Source organism: Dasypus novemcinctus, chromosome 11 (genome assembly GCF_030445035.2).
Source record: "Dasypus novemcinctus isolate mDasNov1 chromosome 11, mDasNov1.1.hap2, whole genome shotgun sequence".
In the NCBI taxonomy this organism is placed as follows: Eukaryota; Metazoa; Chordata; class Mammalia; order Cingulata; family Dasypodidae; genus Dasypus; species Dasypus novemcinctus.
The window spans coordinates 103,167,098-103,187,573 of record NC_080683.1 but is presented as its reverse complement, the minus strand read 5'-3'; the positions used below and the strand labels follow the sequence as shown (position 1 = coordinate 103,187,573).

General features: G+C 38.5%; 1 protein-coding gene across 1 annotated transcript in view; it reads right to left on the bottom strand.

The window, feature by feature from the left end:
- Positions 1-20,476, bottom strand: part of RNF217 (ring finger protein 217) — a 129,000-nt gene that overhangs the window by 10,211 nt on the left and 98,313 nt on the right. Inside the window, exons 4-5 of the mRNA XM_058307385.2 lie at positions 5,938-6,139; positions 21-92 (exon numbers count right to left, since the gene is read on the bottom strand). Of these exons, the coding sequence (XP_058163368.1) occupies positions 21-92; positions 5,938-6,139 (274 nt within the window). The remainder of the gene's footprint in view (positions 1-20; positions 93-5,937; positions 6,140-20,476) is intronic.

Sequence of the window (20,476 nt, the reverse complement as noted above, 5' to 3'; positions counted from 1 at the left end):
TACATTTTAGTGTTTCTTACCGATTACAACTGCTATGGCCCCTAGAGCTAATCCCAAAACCAGGATTAAAGGTGCAACGAATAATTTTCCAGCTGGAAAACAAAAGGCAAAACCATTTAGAGTCTCAAAATTAACTTTAACCAGCAATTTCAGGAATACTTTTCAAAATATCACAGTGCATGCTACTTTTTAAAAAGTCTGATTATCATTAAGGCTATATTTCTCTAAGGAAATGTATACATCTATGTAAGTTCAATAACGTTACTGAAGTTCTGGGCACATCAGTCAACCACTCTCATTAATTATTTATCCTTTATAAGCAAGAAAATTCCCCAGGGAATAGTTCACTTTATTACACAAGGATCATTACTCTTTGTGCTTTTCCTTTAGATCATGTCCATTTTCAAGTTGCCAAAAATCAGGAAAGAAATGACAAATTCTGAACTGGTAGGTGAAAATACAGTTAGCTCACAAAATGGAGAGTTACACAGGGCTTCTGCCCAAGGCCACATCCAATGAAACAGTTAATTTATTTCCTGGGCCAAAGGAAAATGAAGTATATGATCTCTAATAGACTGAACTATTATAAATGGGTTGTTTTGATACTGTTGTTAGAGAAAACACTATCAATAAGTACAAGTATGTTGAAGGTCATTCAAGTGAATCATTTTAACGAATTTTAAAAGGAAGCACTTCTAAAATGAGAAAGCGAAATGCTGTCCAGGATGCCAAGTGGCATCTGTCAGTGTGTTTTCCCAAATAAATAATTGAGCAGTGATAATAAACTCTAGTCATGTGTTAATACAGCATAGAGTCCACAAACAGAATCCCACTGACTTTGAAAGGCACTATCACAGAAAACAGGCTAATTAATACCTTGTCACTTAAGAGGTGACACAGCAGCACAGATACACAAGCAAGACCCAACAAGAAATGAGAAAGAGAGGCACTGCTGCAGGGTCAGAGTTGTCTGAGAGTGAACCAGCGACATCATTCTACAAACTAAGGACACTAACTCAGAATAACCAATTATATGAAAAAAAAAAAAAGAAATATAATGCAGCCACTTGTTGGAAGTTTGTAAAGAATAAATACATATTTTATTCTTCAGAAGAAGCCTTTGGAACCAGATGACCAGAGGTTATAAAATATAACTTTTAATATCTAATTTATGATATCCATTACTTAACACAATTTCTAACCATCATTTTCTGTTTATATTTTTCAGCAATGACAGAATTCAATTAAGCAATACTAAATTTCATTGAACAATTACGTTATTCTCTTAAAGTTATCCTTGCTAGTTTAGAATATACTGGTTCTCATATTTCAAAAGAATTTGTTTTTCCCCTACACATACAGTCTATCTATTAATTCATATTTCCTTTTCCAATCATTATCAATATATTTTCATAATAGACAAAACATTACTGAAAGTAACATCACTGACTTTTTCTTCTGCTAAACACCATAGAACTCGAGGAACAAATATGTGTTCTCTCCCTTTGGGAAATGATAAACATATTTCAATGATGCAATCAACATTCAAAACATGTTTAAATCTACTTTTGAAAGTCTCTTGAGGGACTTAGCATATTTCTTTTAGAATAACATTGAGATAGTCTCTGATATGCACATAATATCTTATTTAGATATTCTAATACTTAACGTGTTTGCTCCAGTTTTTGCTATTTTCAATTATAATTATACATAAACCATTGTCGGTGTATCTAGATACATGACATTCTTAAAATGCCCTTCACATTACTGTCAAATGTCTTTGCAAAAGAATTGTACAAGATTTCCGATTTATTCAGAGCATAGGAGTCCAGCATTATTAAGTTCAGAGAGTTTGCTAATCAATAGTCCAAAAATTATTTTATTTAATTTGCATGTCTTTGACTACTAATAACTCTGAATATTTTTAGATGTCTTTATTGCCTATTTGTATGTCTTCAATTCTGGTTCCAGTCTTTTCTGTTTTCTTTTAAAAATTGGGTATTTTGGTGGGATAGTGGGTTGGGTGGAGAGGATTTTTTCCCATTGTTTTTGTGTACAGAAATTATTTGCTATCCAGAAGTCAGTTAGGTATCTATATTTTCTTTAGTGTTAAATGGTTTAATTTAACACTCAATTTTTATATGGTATAACATGAGAATATGAAGTTTTTTCTGCCCCTTTTATTACCACTACCATTTACTGAATAACCTGCCTACTCCTCACAGGGGAGATGTCCCCACATCAGAGGCTGCTAATTGTCCCCCAGTCTCTGTGCTCCCTTATTCTCTAGTAGCAGAGACTCTGCGCTATAGCTGGGCTTTGGTCACACAGAAAGAAGACCATGTTTCCCAACCCCCAATCGGGAGATGCAGGCTCTTTCTTCACATCAGTCCAGGGGTGTCTGGAGGCTGCTGTCCAAGGCTGAGGGAGGAAGCTGGTTACAGTATATGCAAAGATGAGAGGGAGAGCTTGGCCATAGTCCACCTTTCCTTTTATATGGCAGGGAGTAAGCAATTTTGTGAGATAAAGGTTACCCCTTTCTTGTCTTTTGTGAGGATGGGAGAGGAGGAGCCACTCCACTCTAGAGCAGAGCAGCAATTAGAGGCGGCTCGCTGCTCTGCCAGCTGTATCCTGACCTGGTTGTAGGTATGCACATGCATACACATACAGACATACATGGAGTAGAAGACAGGATAAACAGCAACAGAAAGCTGACCATAAAGTTTTTAAAGCTTTAAAAACTACACAGAGATAGGCTTTCCCTGCTGACAAGGCCCACGAGGGCCCCAGCTCTCTGTCCATTCTCGGGGCTGCTAAGTAACTCAACTCTATTTTATGACCTACAGGAGCATAAGAGTGGCTTCCAAGTAAATACTGAGAGGATCCAAAGAGAATGCACCCCAAATACTATCGGATAAAAACAGGAAACAACCTCCCTTATAGAAGGATAACTGAACAGAAAAACAATAAGGAAAGAAAAAAATGGTGGTACAATTAAGGATTATATAAAATAAAGAATGGAAGAAACAAAATCTAAAATGGCATTCAAAGTAGGAAAGAAAATAACTATTATTGCACAGAATAATCATAAAGATTTGGTGCTTGTGGGTTTCTCTTTCTATATACAAACTTACAAATAAGTTACAGTTCAAAACTTAACTTGCAATTAGTTTTCTTATGGTGGTATGATTATAAAGGATTAGATTCCCTAGCTGCCTTTCCAAAGTTTATTGAACTGACAAATAAATATTGGTAATATAATTATAATATATGGGTTATAAGCAAATAAAGAAACAGAAAAACAGAAAATAAAATCATTAAAAAACAGTCTTACTGTATTGAACGCTGTTAACTGGAAATGTTTAATCAGAGCATGGTAAGAACCCACCTATAGAGATCATGTAAGATGTCAAGAACTTGACGGCGTTGATTTCTAGATATTAAAGTGCATTTTAAAACATATTGTGGGAAAATAAACCAAGTGAAAGATAAGGACTATAGTTAGTAGTAAGATTTTGATGATATTCTTTCCTAATATGTAACAAATGTCTCATAACAATGCAACGTGTTGGTGGTGAGTTGATGTATGGAACCCCTGTATGATGTCATGCATGTTTGCTTTGTAAGTTCACGACTTTTACTATACATTTATTGTTTATGTATGTTTATGTATGAATGATTATACTTTAATAAAAAAACAGCAAAACATACTGTGATGGTTTGAAGTTGTGTGTACCCCAGAAAAACATGTTCTTAAATTTATTCCATTCTGGTGGGTAAACCCATTGTAAGGAGGACCTTTTGATGAGGCTGCTTCAGTTAAAGTGGGCCACCTCAATCAGGATGGGTCTTAATCCTATTACTGGAGTCCATTACAAGAGAATGAAATTCAGACAAGAGAGGAGAAAGCCACAGGAAGTAAGAAGCTGAAACCAATGGAAGCTGAAAGAGAAGGGGAGACTAGGATATGCTACCATGTGTCTTGCCATGTGAAAGAAGAGCCAAAGACTGCTGGCAGCCAGCCCAAGAATGCTGGTCTTCAGAAAGAAAGCATCACCTTGATGATGCCTTGATGTGGACTTTTTGCTGGCCTCAAATTGCAAGTGAATAAATTCCCATTGTTTAAGCCAACCCATTTCATGGTATTTGCTTGAGCAGCCAAGGAAACTAAAACATACAAGTTTTTTTTTTTTTCAACGTGATGGGACTATATCATCACCACTGGCTTTGGCGGGATTGGCCATGATATGATTTTGTGTGGGGTAGGGCCAGGCACATGAGGCTTCATAGAGTATTAAACTGGGGGAGGGCTAAGGAGAGGTACAAAGAGTTTTAAATGAAGTAAAAAGCAGAGCAGGTAGAGAGGGGAGGTTGGTGTATACCCAGGAGACTTGAATCTCTGGACTGGTCATGTGCCAGCTGGGCCCTGAGCCTCAGCAGAGTTGTAACTCCTATGCTCCAGTTTGTTGGACTCACCCAGGTCAGCTAACAGGGAAGTGAAGATGGTCAACCACCACACCAGGGAACCGAGAGTGCCTACAACTCCAAGCAAGAGAATTGCACCCATCAACCATGTGGGATCTAAGCCCTCTCTTGATATAGAGATGGAGGGGACATCACCAACCCAGGGTCCACAGAATGGAGGAATAAAATATGGATTAGAGGAGACTTACTGATATTCTACTATAGAGCTATTGTGACTAGTAATGGTAGAAACTGTAGCATTGAAGTGGAGAAAGTAGCCACGGTAGTTGCTGAGGGCAGGGAGAGGGAAGAAGAGATGGGATGTGGTGGCATTTTTGGGACTTGGACTTGTCCTAAATGATATTTCAGGGACAGATGCTGGACATTATATATCCTGCCATAACCCACTGAAAGTACTGGGGGAGAGTATAAACTATAATCCATGTAGTACAGCAGTGCTCGAAAATGTATTCACCAAATGCAATGAATGTGCCACAATGATGATAGAGGTTGTTGATGTGGGAGGAGTGGGGAGGTAGGGTGTGGGATATGTGGGAACCTCTTGTATTTTTTAATGTAACATTTTTTGTGATCTATATATCTTAAAAAAAAATACACTAGAAAATAAAAAATAAAAAAAAAATTTTTATTTTTTATTCATACACATGAGAAAGACTGCCAGAGAAAGAAGTAATGAAGCTCTTGAGATTAAAAAAAAAAAAGAGGGGAAAAAAACCTCACAGTGGGTGTGTGCTCCAGAAAAGTAGGGAGCTATTGGAAGAAGTAATATTAGGGCAGAAGAACATTGTGTCATCCATAGGTGATGGCACTAGGCCAGGACCATTTGATTAAGAGGGGATAGCTGTGTCTATGTTTGTATATTTGTGTATACCTTTTTGGGTGGGGATCAGGGCTGAGGTTATGTATTGTTGAGGAAGAAGAAGCTGGTAAAAGAGTCAATCCATAAATACATTTACACTTGGATACTTAAACTCAGGTTTGCACGCAATAAGGGCACATGCTAATCCATTAGCTATTTTAGAATGGAACACACATTTCTTTTCTTGACTGCATCTCATGCCCCATTGTACTGCCTGTCCTCCATGAATGAATGGAAGGGAGGCATAGGTGGGGCACTCTGCTAGGTGCTGTCCACAGAAAAATAACTGTGCCAGGGGCCCTCCCATCAAGTGGCTTACAATAAGGTTTCAGAAATTGAAAAGCCTGACTTTGGATGTTTGTAGTGCAACAAGTAATTTGTTTTCCAGAGAACACAATTTGCTCACTCATGCAAGTATTTCCATTTTGATCTCAATGGGGAGAGAGAACATACCTCTCCTCTCTTGGGGTGAGCCCTACTGGGATGCCTGGCTCATGGTAGGCACACAGAGCTATCACAGCTATGACATTTCCCAGCTCTGCATCACTACTCAGCTCCAGGGAAGTCCCCCTTTCATCAGGTCAGATACTCACCACAGACCGACCCTCGCACTAATCTCCTTAAGTGAGGTCTCTCTGGGAGGTAGCGATATTTGCATCCAAATATACTGAGGTTTGAGGTGTGGTCTCCAAAGAATCGGAGCTGGCGGTATCTCTCCCCACATCGATAACAAAAGTTAGTGTTACATTGTGAACAGGTCATATGGTCACATCCTTCTGTCCTCTGGATGTGGATCTGTATCAGCATAAGAGGAAAGAGAAGGAAAGATCACTGCAAAAATTTTAAGGTGAAATTTGGCAAATTATGGAAAAACACTTAACAAGTTTCGCTAAATAAAATCCTTACATTGCATTCCTGAGGCTGTGAATCTGTTTATAATCACACTCTTCAAGACTGTATTTGTACCAAATCTTTCATGTGTGCAAACATTTTATATACTCAGTAACATTTTAGGTACTCAGCTGCTGGCTTTCATTGACCAATATAGAAGCAAACAAATCCAGAAGAGAAAAATCCGCTTATCTTTCCAGGCAAACACCTTACTCAGTGGCTAGGAAGGAATTTTAAATGCCATGAAAGTATATTTTGATTTTGCTACAATCACAAAAATAAGGTGATTATAGGAAGAGATGAAGAATATTCTTAAGAAAAGGAATTTGTGAATAATAAGGAATAGAAATCTTCCTTTGCAGAAAAGGACAATACTAGATATATTTGCAATACCATTTTAATTTCCTATCCCAATATTATCTGTAAATACAGGATTGTTTGTACAACGCCATCTACTCAACTAAGTGTCCTTCCCTTATTACTGCAATCAAGCTACATGTAATACAGCTTCATCCATAATGTAACAAGGATTTTGTGTTTGGATAGTCCATGCTATACCCAATGGGGCAGTCACTGCATCAAGCCCAGAGACCGTGCCATCATAATCACTATATTCTTCTTTGAGATGTACTTGGACCCTCAACTCAGAATCCTCTGGGTACTATATATAAACTGGAATCATATTTCACTTAAGTATGGACACACTTCGTTAGGTAAATAATCTCTAAAGAGACCTTAAAAATTATTTCATCAAAAATGATTAGGTTACACTGGCCAGCTCTCATGTGATTAACATACTGGACTAAAACTGGTCACCTAGAAACAGTCCTCTTCTTTCAGTACACAGCAAGTGCTTACTACATTCAGGTCACACCTCACTCAGCCTTTCCTCATGGATATAAGGGCTTTGTTTAAAAATTTTATTTAAAATGTTCCCAGTACCATTTTGACTATTGTAAGCTTCCATCTGTGACTCTGCTTTGGGAACCTCATGATCACACGTGCATTAAACCCACCAGGGGTTGCTTATCTCTTGTCAGGTGAGCCTTGGCCGTGGTCTACAACAATACATATTTCATTTGTAATTATGCTTTCCTTCCCCTGACATACAGCAAAGTTCTCAGAGCTTCTGCAGTAGTGGAGTTATAACTGAATTTTTAAAACTTAGTCAATGATTATGGAAATGGGATAAAATCATCAAGGAAAAAGAGAAGCACTTTAATGTGAAAAGGGAAACTAAAAGGTTGAGACATAAAGAGATTCACCACTTCAAAATATAACTATTCTCCAGGTTTTGAGAATTAAAATTTTGAAGTTAACTCCAAATCATATACAGTGCTTCCGTTTTAGTAAATGAGCAAAATGTTAAAAGGCAATTTAAAAGGAACAGTATGAATTTTAAAAAGGACAGCTATTAATCACAGTAGTGGTAAAAGTTTCATTTGAGCAATACGTATATGTATTAATCACTCTCTGTATCTCTATTTATGTCTCTATCTCCCATTCTCTCTGTATATATACATCTATCTCCATCCATCCATCCATCCATCCATCCATCCATCCATCCATCCATCCATCCATTCGTCCATCCATCTGCAAAGTGTCTAGACAACTGTAGCAATTTTGAAGTCATAATAATTAAGTAGAAGCCAGCACCTTACAAGCAGCACACTGATTGGAACACAACAGACACGTAATCTGTAGATAAATGAATGTACCGAGAAAGGGAAGTTTAATGCTACATGTTTTTACCAAGTGGCTGCCAGGATGTTAGGTATTCAAAATCAATATGTGAACTAAAGGTAAGATGTCCATTCCCTCCCACTGGCTGACTGATTCTTGGCAGGTAGGCCTCAGCACCCCAGGAATGTTGAAAGAGCCTGGGCTTTGACCTAAAGCAGCCATGGGTTTGAATCCTGGCTTCACAAACTGTGAAAAAAGAAAGAAGTCACTTCACCTCTCCTGAGCCTCAGTCTAGATATTACTGACCACATAGTGTCATCTCAGGTGAGAATTAAAATGTGGCAATATATATAAAGTGCCTCCCCTACTGTGTGGCACATACTGATTTAGATCAACATGATGTTAGCTCTCATCTACCTCTTCATTTTACCCACCAAAAAATGTGAGAAATCGAATGCGTGGGTGATATCATGTTGTTGCAATCTCCTTGATTGTCGGGGGTCCCCTTCTCCCTCATTTGTCCATGCAGGTATTTCTTAGGCTAATCTGGAGAGGAACACCTTGCTGGACAGGCAAGGACTAGCTTGCAGACAAAGGCATGTGAGTGTCTGTGGTCAATGGCTACTGACAAATCATGTCTGGTCGACAGAAGCAAAAGAACTTTTCCTGCTATTGGCCACTATGTTCTTTTTTAATGTCTTTTTTTTTTTTTTAAGATTTATTTATTTTATTTATTTCTCTCCCCTTCCACCCCCCTCCCCCCTCGGTTTTCTGTTCTCTATGTCTATTTGCTGTGTGGTGTGTTCTTCTTTTGTCCACCGCACAGGAATCTGTGTTTCTTTTTGTTGTATCATCTTGCTGCATCAGCTCTCTGTGTGTGCAGGGCCATTCTTGGGCAGGCTGCACTGTGTTTTGCGCTGGGCGGCTCTCCTTACGGGGCGCACTCCTTGGGCATGGGGCTCCCCTACACGGGGGCACCCCTGCGTGGCAGGGCATTCCTTGCACGCATCAGCGCTGCGCATGGGCCAGCTCCACACGGGCAAGGAGGCCCGGGGTTTGAACCACAGACCTCCCATGTGGTAGACGGACGCCCTAACCACTGGGCCAAGTCCACTTCCCTAATGTAGGCTTGATTATACTAACTTTTTTTTTCTTTTACATGACATTCCAGTCGGAGTGGATTCAGGTTTTGTAGGCCTGAAGCTTATTTGAGATTTGATGGAGAAATAAAAACATAAATTACCAACACAAGTAAGATACAAGGGCTAGAAAGGGACCTGTGCAGATGAGGGTGTCTGAAGCATAAGCTCATTAGCTTCCAAGAAAATGTCCCTCACCTAGCGTTTCCCCTCTGAGATCATATCTACTTAGCACAGCAGATGGTGGTAAGGAATATCAGAGGCCAAAGACACTACCTGGCATTTGAACCACTTCTAATCCTTCTTTAAAGCACCCAAGTACTCAGAGAAAACAAGAGAAAACTAGAGAACCTAAAACAAAGGTTACCTTATCATACATTCAACTTTTAGACTGTATCTTATACTTGATCACTTGATCTGAAAATGGAGATAATACAGCTTGACAAATTTCCTGGTAACAGTGGTGTCACAGGTGACCTGTAAAGGACCAACATTTGCTTTGATCCCATTACGTGCACACTGAAACCTCCTAAGGGTGGGAGAAGTTTGGCATTCTTACTCATCACCAGAGCTCAGAAAAGGAAGCTGCTGGACTGGCAGCCCTAGGGAATGGAGAAAGGACTTTGAGGCATGCCTGTCTCTTTATTAGGCTCCCAGCCTCTTATTATAAACTGTAACTTAAAGGTTGGTCATCATTTTAGCTAGCCACACCACAATCTTTGCAGCTGTCCGACAAAAATGCACACTTGCCCAGCCTGAGGCACAGCAAATCTCCCTGTTTTTACTGCTCTCTGGGCCACTTCAGATTTGTCCTTACTTCAAAACAAAGTTTTTTTTCTACAGGAAATGTGTTCTGATTAAACTCGTCCCTGGCAGCTCATTTGTCTTAAAATTTCACATATAATTTTCACTCTCAATTAATATCTGCCTGTAATACTGCTTCACAGGGTTTGAAAAGCTTTGTGTAACATATTTGTTTCATTTCAATAATGAAGACGGCAAATTCTAGTCTTTCTCTATTTAACAGCATTTCCTTGTTCCTAATATAAAACGCTGTATACAGCTTTCACACTACAAATATCATTTGATTTGGTATTGCTCCCAGCATTTGTCCTCCCCACCTTTAACAACTAAGGATGAAGGATAGCTGAGTGGGACTTTTATATATCAAATGTTGCTTTCACTTCTTTAAAGTTTAAGCTGTGAGACCAAATGTTCATATTAGGACAGGTGATATTAAATCCACATTGAGCAGACAGAAAAGACACAAATGGCTATTCCTGGGTCTAGGATATTCTTCACTGGACAGATCAAGATGTGCAATTAAGAGATAATCACATAAGCCACATATATAAACTTAATGCTGTTTGCCCTGAAGTTATTTACATTTATTGTCAGTAAAAAGCCCAGAAAGCATCTAAAAAACATAGATGGAATTCAGCTTATCTTTTATACAGGGCCCATTTATTCAGAAACTATTAACAGAAGAATAACAATCAATGAACTGCTAAATATCCAATGCATGTTATACTTAAGCCAGCACACATCTCTCCACAAGGATTTATCTCTACTTTTCACCAAGAAATGAAGGTTTTGACTTCAGGGTTTGTTAACCAGAGGTCCACAGAAAGGTTTCAGGGGACCCATGAGCGTGAACTGAAAAAATCAACTTGTTATCTTTATTTTTTCTGACCTCTGATGTTGAATGTAAAACTATCGGCCGCTACATTCTGAGAAGGGGACTGTGGTTTTTACCTGACTGGCCCAGGGATCCTTGAAACAAAAAAGGTTAAGAATCCCCGGTTTACTTTATTCTTTAGGCAGGAAATAACTAAAGTAGCTATTATGTATTATTGTCAATAATAAATATTTTATTCTAGGTAGACTACTAAATTCTTATTTATTTCTAAAAGCATTTTTATATGTATTTGCCTCAATGAATTTTGATATCTGGAAGAGTTAATTAGAAGCAACAATTAAGAGAAAAGCTTGGGAAAAAATCCCATGAATAATGCTCAGTTCTTTACTTGACTCACAAGTTTGAAATTCTCTGTAACACAAGGCTTTTTAAAAAAAAGCAGACATTTAGCTAAAGCATTCCAAGATCTTGCAAAAAATATTATGAACCAAGAATTCTTCCCCCTCTATAAAATAAATTATATGTAAGGGCAAAAATAAAACATCTCCAGGGATGCTAAGACTCCTCTTAATTTCTCCTGGAACTATGACTTAAGGAAGTATTTCATTAAATGAATGTGAAATTCAACAAAGGAAATGTTACCATACAAATATCGTGTATGAATTTCTCCTGGAATCATTACTTAGGAAGTATTCCATTAAATGAATGTGAAATTCAAGAAAGGAAATGTTACCACATGCAAATATCATGTAAGAAGCCAGAGAGAAAAGCTAGAAAGAAATCAATTCAATTTGAAATGGGAAGCCGGCTGGTTTCAAGAGCATCTTAAAAAAATATTAATGGAGTATATACTAAGTAATAAAATTCTTGAGTTAGATAATAAATAGCATGATAAATAAAGAGGGTATTTCTTTTCTTAATAAGGAAAAAAGGAAAACAAAGAAAACTTTCAGGAAAAAGATAAAACAAAAGGCATATTAAAAAAAAACTATGTTCCAAATATGAGGCTTACTAAAATACTGTATGATTCAGTGACTGATAGTAAGGATGCTAGGGGCATTTTTCCTAGAATTTGTGATCTCATAGAAAAGGAAATGTAATCCTAGTTTCATAATTATATGTTCTTGATTATGTAAACACCTAATTGGCTCTTAAATTTGAAAAGCATCCTTTAGAAAAAACACAGAAGTATTAAATATGATTAAAATAGGTTGCAAATGTTATTAAATCTGATCATATAAATATAAAGCTGTAGCTTACAGAAAACAGGAGACGGAAAAGTGGGATGAATTACAGGAGGACTAATGTCCTTGTCTACAGGACAATAAAGGTTTAAGAAAATTATTTAAAGGTACAAGATAATCCAAAGAAGAACTAAAAGAATAACTTAAAAACTGGAAGGAGATGGGAAGAGGAGAAACAGGTAAAATGAATCCTCATCTGTTATTTCAGGGAATCAACAGACATTGTCAAGGACTAAGTGTAAAAGCATAATATTTATAGTTATAATTTTCAACTAAAAATGGTAAAAAATAGTTGTCTCTGTTTTGGTAAAACATGCTGCAAAAAATAAACAGGAGGTTGATTTTGAAATTTTCTGGCATCATCTTCTATGTTGTTACCTTTTTCTAGCCAACATTCTGATCACTTTAATTGTTCTCAGTGGACTGGGTTTCTTTGCTATAGGGAATTTCACTTATGTTTCAAGGTAAGACTTATGCCTGCTATCTGATGGCAGAAATTCCGAGGAAGACTACAGGGTATTGTTGTATTCTTATTTCCTAGGCTAGAGGGCAAATTAGCCCCAAATAGTCTTCCTTCTTCTTTACCATGCTTCCCTTGACTCCACCATGCCCCTGTGTGCTCCTAAGTCTTCTGATGCCATTTCCTCCTTTTTCACTTTCATCTTTATGCCTTGCCTCTGTCACTGTATACCAGGGATTCTTTTTTTAAAATTTGATTTTTTTATTTTTTAAAGATACTTAGATTACATAAATGATATGTAAAAAATGTAGGGGATTCCCATTTGCCCCACGCCTTACCCCTCCCACATTTTCCCACATTAACAACATCCTTCATTAGTGTGGTACATTTGTTACAATTGATAAATACATATTGGAGCATTATCACTCAGTGTGGATTATAGTTTACCTTTTGTTTATACTCTCTCCTACACAATTCTGTAAGTTATAGCCTGTATCTGTCATTGCAACCTCATTCAGGATGCTAGGGGTTCTTAACAAGGAATCTTTGAGCTTGAATTGAAATTCAACAAAACATTATTCTTGTGTGTGTGTGGGTGATATATTTATTAAATAATATACAGTATAGTGTGGACTTAGTAAGGGGTCTGTGGTTTTCACCTGACTGGCAAAGGGGTCCATGGAACAGAAAAGGTTAAGAACCCCTGCTGTAGGGACAATGACTCGTGAAGGAGGCTGGTCCACTGAAGGACCCTTGATATTGATGACTATGCTTATGAACCTTTGCTCCGTGAAATCGAAACTTAGCCTAGTGATGGCAGGGTGCATAAGAGTGACCTACTGGGAGCCTCGTTGTTCCTCAAACATATCCTCTCTCTAAGCCAAACTCAGCATACAAAAGAAATAACATCCCCCTAGGGATGAGCCTCTCTAGCACTGAGGGATTGCTACCAAGTACCAACAAGCAATGTATCTGGAAAAAACAAAGATCTTGACCAAAAGGGGAAAAAGCTAAAGACAAATTAGTTTATATGGCTTAGAGACTTCAAAGGGGTGGGGAGATCACCCAGAGGTAGCGCTTACGCACACCTCAACAGGATCTCATTAACAGCTAAAGTAAATACTACCCCAAATAGCGAAGTTCCTCAGTGATATGGTAACATCCAGACACTGTAGTCAGGGCAGATAGTTCAGAAATTTGGCTCTTTGCCAGGGGGCCCTAATCTGGTATTTATGTTCCCCCGTGTGACAGAGTTAGACTCAAAAGTGGTTTCCCAATGTATGACTCTTCTGTCCTTCTATTTGAACCTGTAATTAGTATTAGAGTTGGTAGGTGTACATCCAAGAGACTTAAATCTTTGGGCTGTTCATGTGCCAAATGAGCCCTGAATCTCAACAGAGTTGCAACACCTATTCACCAGTTCCATGGACTCACCCAGGACAACTAATGGGGAGGAGATGATGGACAAACAACATACCAAGGAACCAAGAGTGCCTACAACTGTAAGCAAGAGAGTCCCATCCGTTGGATGTACGGGATCGAAGTCCCCCTCAGTTAATGGTGTAGTGGGCATCACCATCCCAGAGTTCTCAGGACTGGGAAACAAACTATGGATTAAAATAAACTTACTACTATTCTACTATAGACTTTTTGTGATTCTAGCAATGGAAGAAATACCACTGTTGTGGAGGCAGTGATTCATGGATGTTCTGGGATCAGGGAGAGGGAAAACCAGGTAGAAAAGAGGCACATTTTCAGGACTTGGGAATCATCCTGAATGACATTACAATGACAGATAGAGGCCTTTATCTATCTGACCATAACCTACAGAATAGAATAGGAGAGAGTGTAGACTATAATGTATACCATAATCCATGCTGAGTGGCAATGCTCCAAAATGTGTTTATCAATTGCAATGAATGTACCACGCTAATAAAAGATGTTGCTAATGTGGCAAATGTGGGAGGTGTGGGGAGTGGGGCATATGGGAATCCCCTATATATTCTCTGTAACATTTATGTAATCCAAGTATTTTTAAAAAATAAAAAAAAGGGAAGAAGAAAAAAAGAACCCCTGCTGTAATGCCAAGGCATACTCAGAATCTAACCATCTTTCACTCTCTCCACTGTTAAATCTCTACTCTTAGCCTCTGTTACTTAGATTATACCTTTAACTTGTCAACTGGCTCAGGTATCTCCCATCCTAATAAATCGTTCCTTTAATTCCCAGGACCCTCTGGGTCAAAGACTATCTCACTTTTTCCTTTTTTAAAGAACAGTTTTAGGTTTACAGAAAAAAAGAGCAGAAAGCACAGTGGGTTCCATTCACCCCCCCTTCCCGCCCCTCAACACCCAGTTCCCCTTTATTAACATCTTACAGTAGTATGGTAATTTGTTTAAATTGATGAACCAATATCATTATTATTATTATTATTAACTAAAGTCTACAGATTCCTGTCATTTTTACTGAACTTCTTAAAAAACTATTCTTGCCATTCTTTTCAATCGCCTCTCAATGCCTCCTCAAATGCCTCAATTCCAGGCTCCTGACACATCTGGATCAGCTGTTTTTTTCCAGGAACCATTCATTCGTCCAACCAATATTTCTTTCTTTCTTGACAAAATGTAAATGGCTTCTGCCTTAAGGACTCATAGTCTTGGGTGTCAATTTAGAGACATGAATTAACTGTACAAGAAATACAAATCAGAAGCCATGAGAAATGCTATGGAGGCAAAGTGCAAGATAGGAAGTAAGGACTTAGGACAGGAGCTTGATCTGGCCTGAGGGTCAGGAGAGGCTTCCTCAAAGAAGGGACATTTAATGTGAGGAGAGGAAGAGTAGCAGTTTACCAGTGAAGGGGACTTCAGAGGCAGGGAGAGCATCCAGGCACTGCATGTTCACTGAGTTAATGAATTGAAAAGCACTGGGCGGTATCCCTGTCGCAGCATTTCTCTTTATCTATAACCCCTCTCCTCTAACCCTCCACCTCCCCCTGCATAAGACCTTTAGGGGTCTGCATCATGGGCATTGTGCTCATTCCTTTTTTAGAGCATCTTGCCCAGGTATCCACAGATTTTCATGCAAAGAACAAATGAATATCACGCATGACTCCTCAATTGCCAACGCCAATGAGCATGCTTAAATTCTTATCTCATTGTACTTCCTGGTATCCTTTATTTTTTATTTTTTTTTAAGATTTATTTTTTATTTATCTCCCCCACGCCCCCGCCCCAGTTGTCTGTTCTCTGTGTCCACTTGCTGCATCTTCTTTGTCCGCTTCTGTTGTTGTCAGTGGCACGGGAACCTGTGTCTCTTTGTTGCGTCATCTTGCTTCATCAGCTCTCTGTGTGGGCGGCGCCATTCCTGGGCAGGCTGCACTTTCTTTCACACTGGGTGGCTCTCCTTATGGGGCGCACTCCTTGCGCGTGGGGCTCCCCTATGCGGGGGACACCCTGCGTGGCAGGGCACTCCTTGTGCACATCAGCACTGCGCATGAGCCAGCTCCACACAGGTCAAGGAGGCCTGGGGTTTGAACTGCAGACCTTCCATGTGGTAGACGGACACCCTATCGACTGGGCCAAGTCAGCTTCCCTCCTCATATCCTTTAATCAGTCAACCACTACCTCCTTCCTGATCTGTGACACACTCTTGCTTCAATAACATTTTTTTTTTTCTTTCTAGATTCTCCTCATTATCTGTCTTGCATTCCTATTTCTTCATCTAGGCCTTAATTCCATCCACTGCTCTCCACTTTCCATTTGCTTTTTGGCTGCTCTCTTCCACACTCAACTGGCTTCAACTTTGCTCTACGGGATCTCATTTTCTCTATCTCCACCATGGTTCTGGCTCCTGAGCTTCAAGTACATGTAGCAACTGTTCGCTGGTGATATACATCTACAGGCCTCATTGCCATTTCAAAGTCAAATAAGCAAAACTGAATTGATTATCATTCAAAGTCCTCTGTGTCAATAAAAAAAACAAATTAGGTCCATCTCTATTATTTCATCTCAGTTTATGGTTTTAACAATTATCTAGACACCCAAGCTATCTTCTTCCTTACTTCCCACATTCAACTAATCACCAAGGCCAGACAATTTTAGCCCCAAGGTATTTATCTAATCCTTCTCTTCTTCTTCAGCATGATGACAACCAGCCCAGCTCAAACTGTCAACATTTCCTTCTATACTTCTACAAATACCTCCATACCTCAACAGCAACCAACCTAAACTATAAATCAGATAGCATCACTTCCTTGTTTACAATCTTTCAACAGCCCCCACAGTCTGGAAGATAAAGCCCAAATTTCTTAACATTGCATGTAAAGCTCAGGCTCTCATTTGCATCTCTAGCCCCACCTTTGACCACTTCCTTCCGTGAACCTTGCACTAAGGGAACTGCAAAGGGCTTGAGCCTTCTGCATGTACCACACACTTCTTGGCTCTGTGCCCTTGAACTTTTAATAGTAGTATTTCCTCTCCTGGATACTTTTCCTCAAGCTATAAGCCACCCAATTATCACCAACAACTCAACAACTCAGATCTCCTCGGATTCCCCAAGATGAATGACCTATCCTTTCACCATGGGCCCTCTTCTAATACTCTGCAAAGCCCTAGTGAAATGCACTAGAGTTTTATCATTGTCGGTGTGAGTCACCTTTTTTGTGAGTTCCATGAAAAACAGGAGTATATCTTACAGAGCACATAATAGATTCTCATTAAACGTCTGTACAAGGAGGAAGAATAGGACATTTATTCATCCAACAGGTATCTATTTAGTACTCCACTGTGCCAAGCACGGTTCTACATGCTAGAGGTACTTCAGAGAACAAGATAGATCAAAAGTCCTGCTCTCATGATAGCAAAATACAGCCATTACTTTAAACAGTGGTAAGTAATATGGTGCTATGAAGAACATAAAGCAAAGTGGGATATTGACTATTGAATAGGAAAGGGTGCTTTGAAATGATAGAAAATGTGGCCAAGTAGAATCTCTCTGAGAACATAAATTTTACTAAGATGTGAAGGTTGGGAGCTGGCCATGTAGATAACTGGGGAAAGAAAGTTCCAGAACAAAGGGAAAAGGAAGTGTACAGACTGTGAACATGCCTGATGTTTTCAAAAAAAGAACAAAAGAGTGTCTGGAACAGGGTAAAGGTAGAAGATGAGGTCAGAGGAGTGACACACATCCAGAGTGGGGGCGATGGGTCAAAGAGGTTGTTATAAGGACAACCTCTTGAGTGGTTGTCTTTATGACAACCTCTTTGAGGTTTTTGCTGAGTGAGATGAGAGCCCTGGTGGGTTTTGAGCAGAGATGTGACGTAATATGCCTTATATATTTACCAGCCTTATTCTGGCTGCTATATTAAGAACATTATGAAGCATAAGAAACTAATCAGAAGGTTATTACAAAAATTCTGGTGTGAGAAAGATGATGGTTTGTACCAGACCGGTGACAGTGAGGATGGAGACATGTTGTCAGCTTCTGAATGTATTTCAATGGTACAATCTACAAAATTTTAATGACTGACTGGAGGTAGAGTGGAAGCAAGAGTCTGAGATGAGACAAGGTTCTTGGCTCGAGTAGTTGGGAGAATGGAGCAGCAGCTATTAACTGAGATGGGAAGCTCTGAGAAGAGCCATTTTGGGGGGAGTGGAGTATACCGTGTTGGAAAGCCTGTAAGAGCTAAGCGAAGATGTCAAGTAGGCGTTTGAATGTACACATTTTCCCACAGCTCCCCACACCTTTAGGATCTACCTACTGCTATACCATTAGCAAAACCCACTGCCTTGTTTTGAATTCTGGGTCTGCTTTAGAAAGAGAAAGCAACTCTCAAAACGTGGAGTGAAATAAAATGAAGAAAAGTGAATTATCTAAGAAAGCCTCAGTGCTTTTAGCAAAACTGGCCCCATCAGTATCCAAATGGAAAATGGGAGTTTTTTACTCAAACACCCCTTGTCTGCACAGCATTCTCTTTAAAAAAAAAAAAAAAAATTTGTTTGTATTTTTATTGTTATGCACAGCTCCCTTGATTTTTACCCTTTTAGAAGTCCTCATCATCTTGAAATTTTCTTTCGTTTTTCTTTCTTTTTTTTTTTTGGTCAATGTTTGGTTGTCACAAAGGTGCCTAAAGTTGGCATCTGTAGATGTCCTACAATGCTTGGAATAGCCTTGAGCAGTAAAGAACTGTACTGCACCCGTATAATTTTTCAATACACTGGACAATTTATGAAAATGAAAATCTGTTTACATAAAAATCTGAACTTAGAACCTATACTGGCTTGAACAGAGACCCTCCAAAACAAAACTCATGTCCACCCAGAAGCTGTGAATGAGACCTTATTTAGAAATAGGTTCTTTGCAGTTGTAATCAAGTTAGGATAAGGTCATACGGGACTAGGGTGGGTCCTAAATCCAGGATGACTGGTATCCTTATAAGAGGAAAGTTTGGACACAAAGACACAGAGAGGAGACTGCCATGTGAAGGAGAGACAGATTGGAGTGATAGAAATGGGAGCCTACAAGCTAAGCAAGGCCAGGATCGCTGGCAACCTCAGAAGCTAGGAGCCAGGGCCTGGCACAGGTTCTCTCTCACAGCCCCTTGGAAGAAGCAACCTGCCAGCACTTTGATTTCAGACTTCAAGCCTCCACAACCGCGAGAATAAATTTCTTTCATTTTAAGCCACCCAGTCTGTAGTAATTTGTTATGGTAGCTCTAGGAAACAAATACAGAATCTAACTCCACTTTCCATATAAACATAAACTAAGGTTTGCAAGGTTTTAATACTTAATGAGTTTTCTAGTTATGTAAGTACTGTGTCAATGATTGTCCTTAAAACCTAACCCCATTTTGTATATAAGTCTGAAATATTTTTGAAAGGTTTTAACGTACATTGAGTTTTCTAGTAATGTAACTATGTTTAACACATATATACATATATATACATATATATATAAACACTCATTTTTTCTTCATTTTAAAATGTCAGATATAAAGGGTAGGTGTTGACAATTTTTAAAGTTAAAGGATTCTTAAATCTGCATTTCTCTTAAATCCAAGGTTATGTATTATAAATAAATATGTACAAAAATGGACTACTTCATTATTTCTTCTAATTTCATGGCGCCTGAGCATTTACATGTTCACCTATATATTATTTCATTATAATATTACTACTTATTTTCATTTTATATTATAATTAGGACAATATATTATTTTAATGAAATGTGCATAGGTAGTTATATTATCTATAAATTTAATTTCATGACAGAAAACAGGTATTATATTATTTGTCATAAAATAGAGCATTGGACATGACACTGTTACATCCTAGAAATTATCTGCCATCAATCAGGCTCTTTGAACCAGTAACCAGTGAGGCGTTGAATTTGGGAAGCAAAGAAAAAAGTTGCAGTGATAACCACTGCTCCAAATTCAGTGATTTAAAGAATTGTGGAGAGTCAAAAATGGGTAATCAGTGGACAAGGGGAAACTATTTTATTTTCTGAATAGGCACTATTTGAAAACATCTCTGAATATGTTTTTGCCTCAGTAGGTGGAATGCAAGAGAAGTGAGGAAAACCCATCTACAAGATCCAACATCAGCACTCCAAGTGCTTTCTTCAGCAACACCAGGTTGTGTAACTAGGACTCAGATATAAGAACAGCGTTTTGTGCTTACTTGATGGGAAGAGAGACAAATGAATTAGCTTCTCTGAATCAACACACTCTTGGCACAAAACATCTTATTACACAATTTAAGAGAATAAAATATCTGAAAGAAAATATCATGGCTAGTAAATTTCTTTAATTCCAAGTTCATAATAAATTCTGGATGATCATAATTCACTTTCTGCTGCTTTGATTTTGGCCCAGTTAACCTCTCTGAAATGGTTTCTACATCTTGAAATGGTGAAAATTAGCCCTTCCTCTCAACTTCCTTTTGAGATTTAAATGAGATAACTAATAAACTTACATACTACTGAGACTGTCGTTTTATTATTTCTGAGCTAATATCTTAAAGTTGTATTAAAAGCCACTCAATAGATAAATCTGGACGGCACATAGGAACTCAGCAT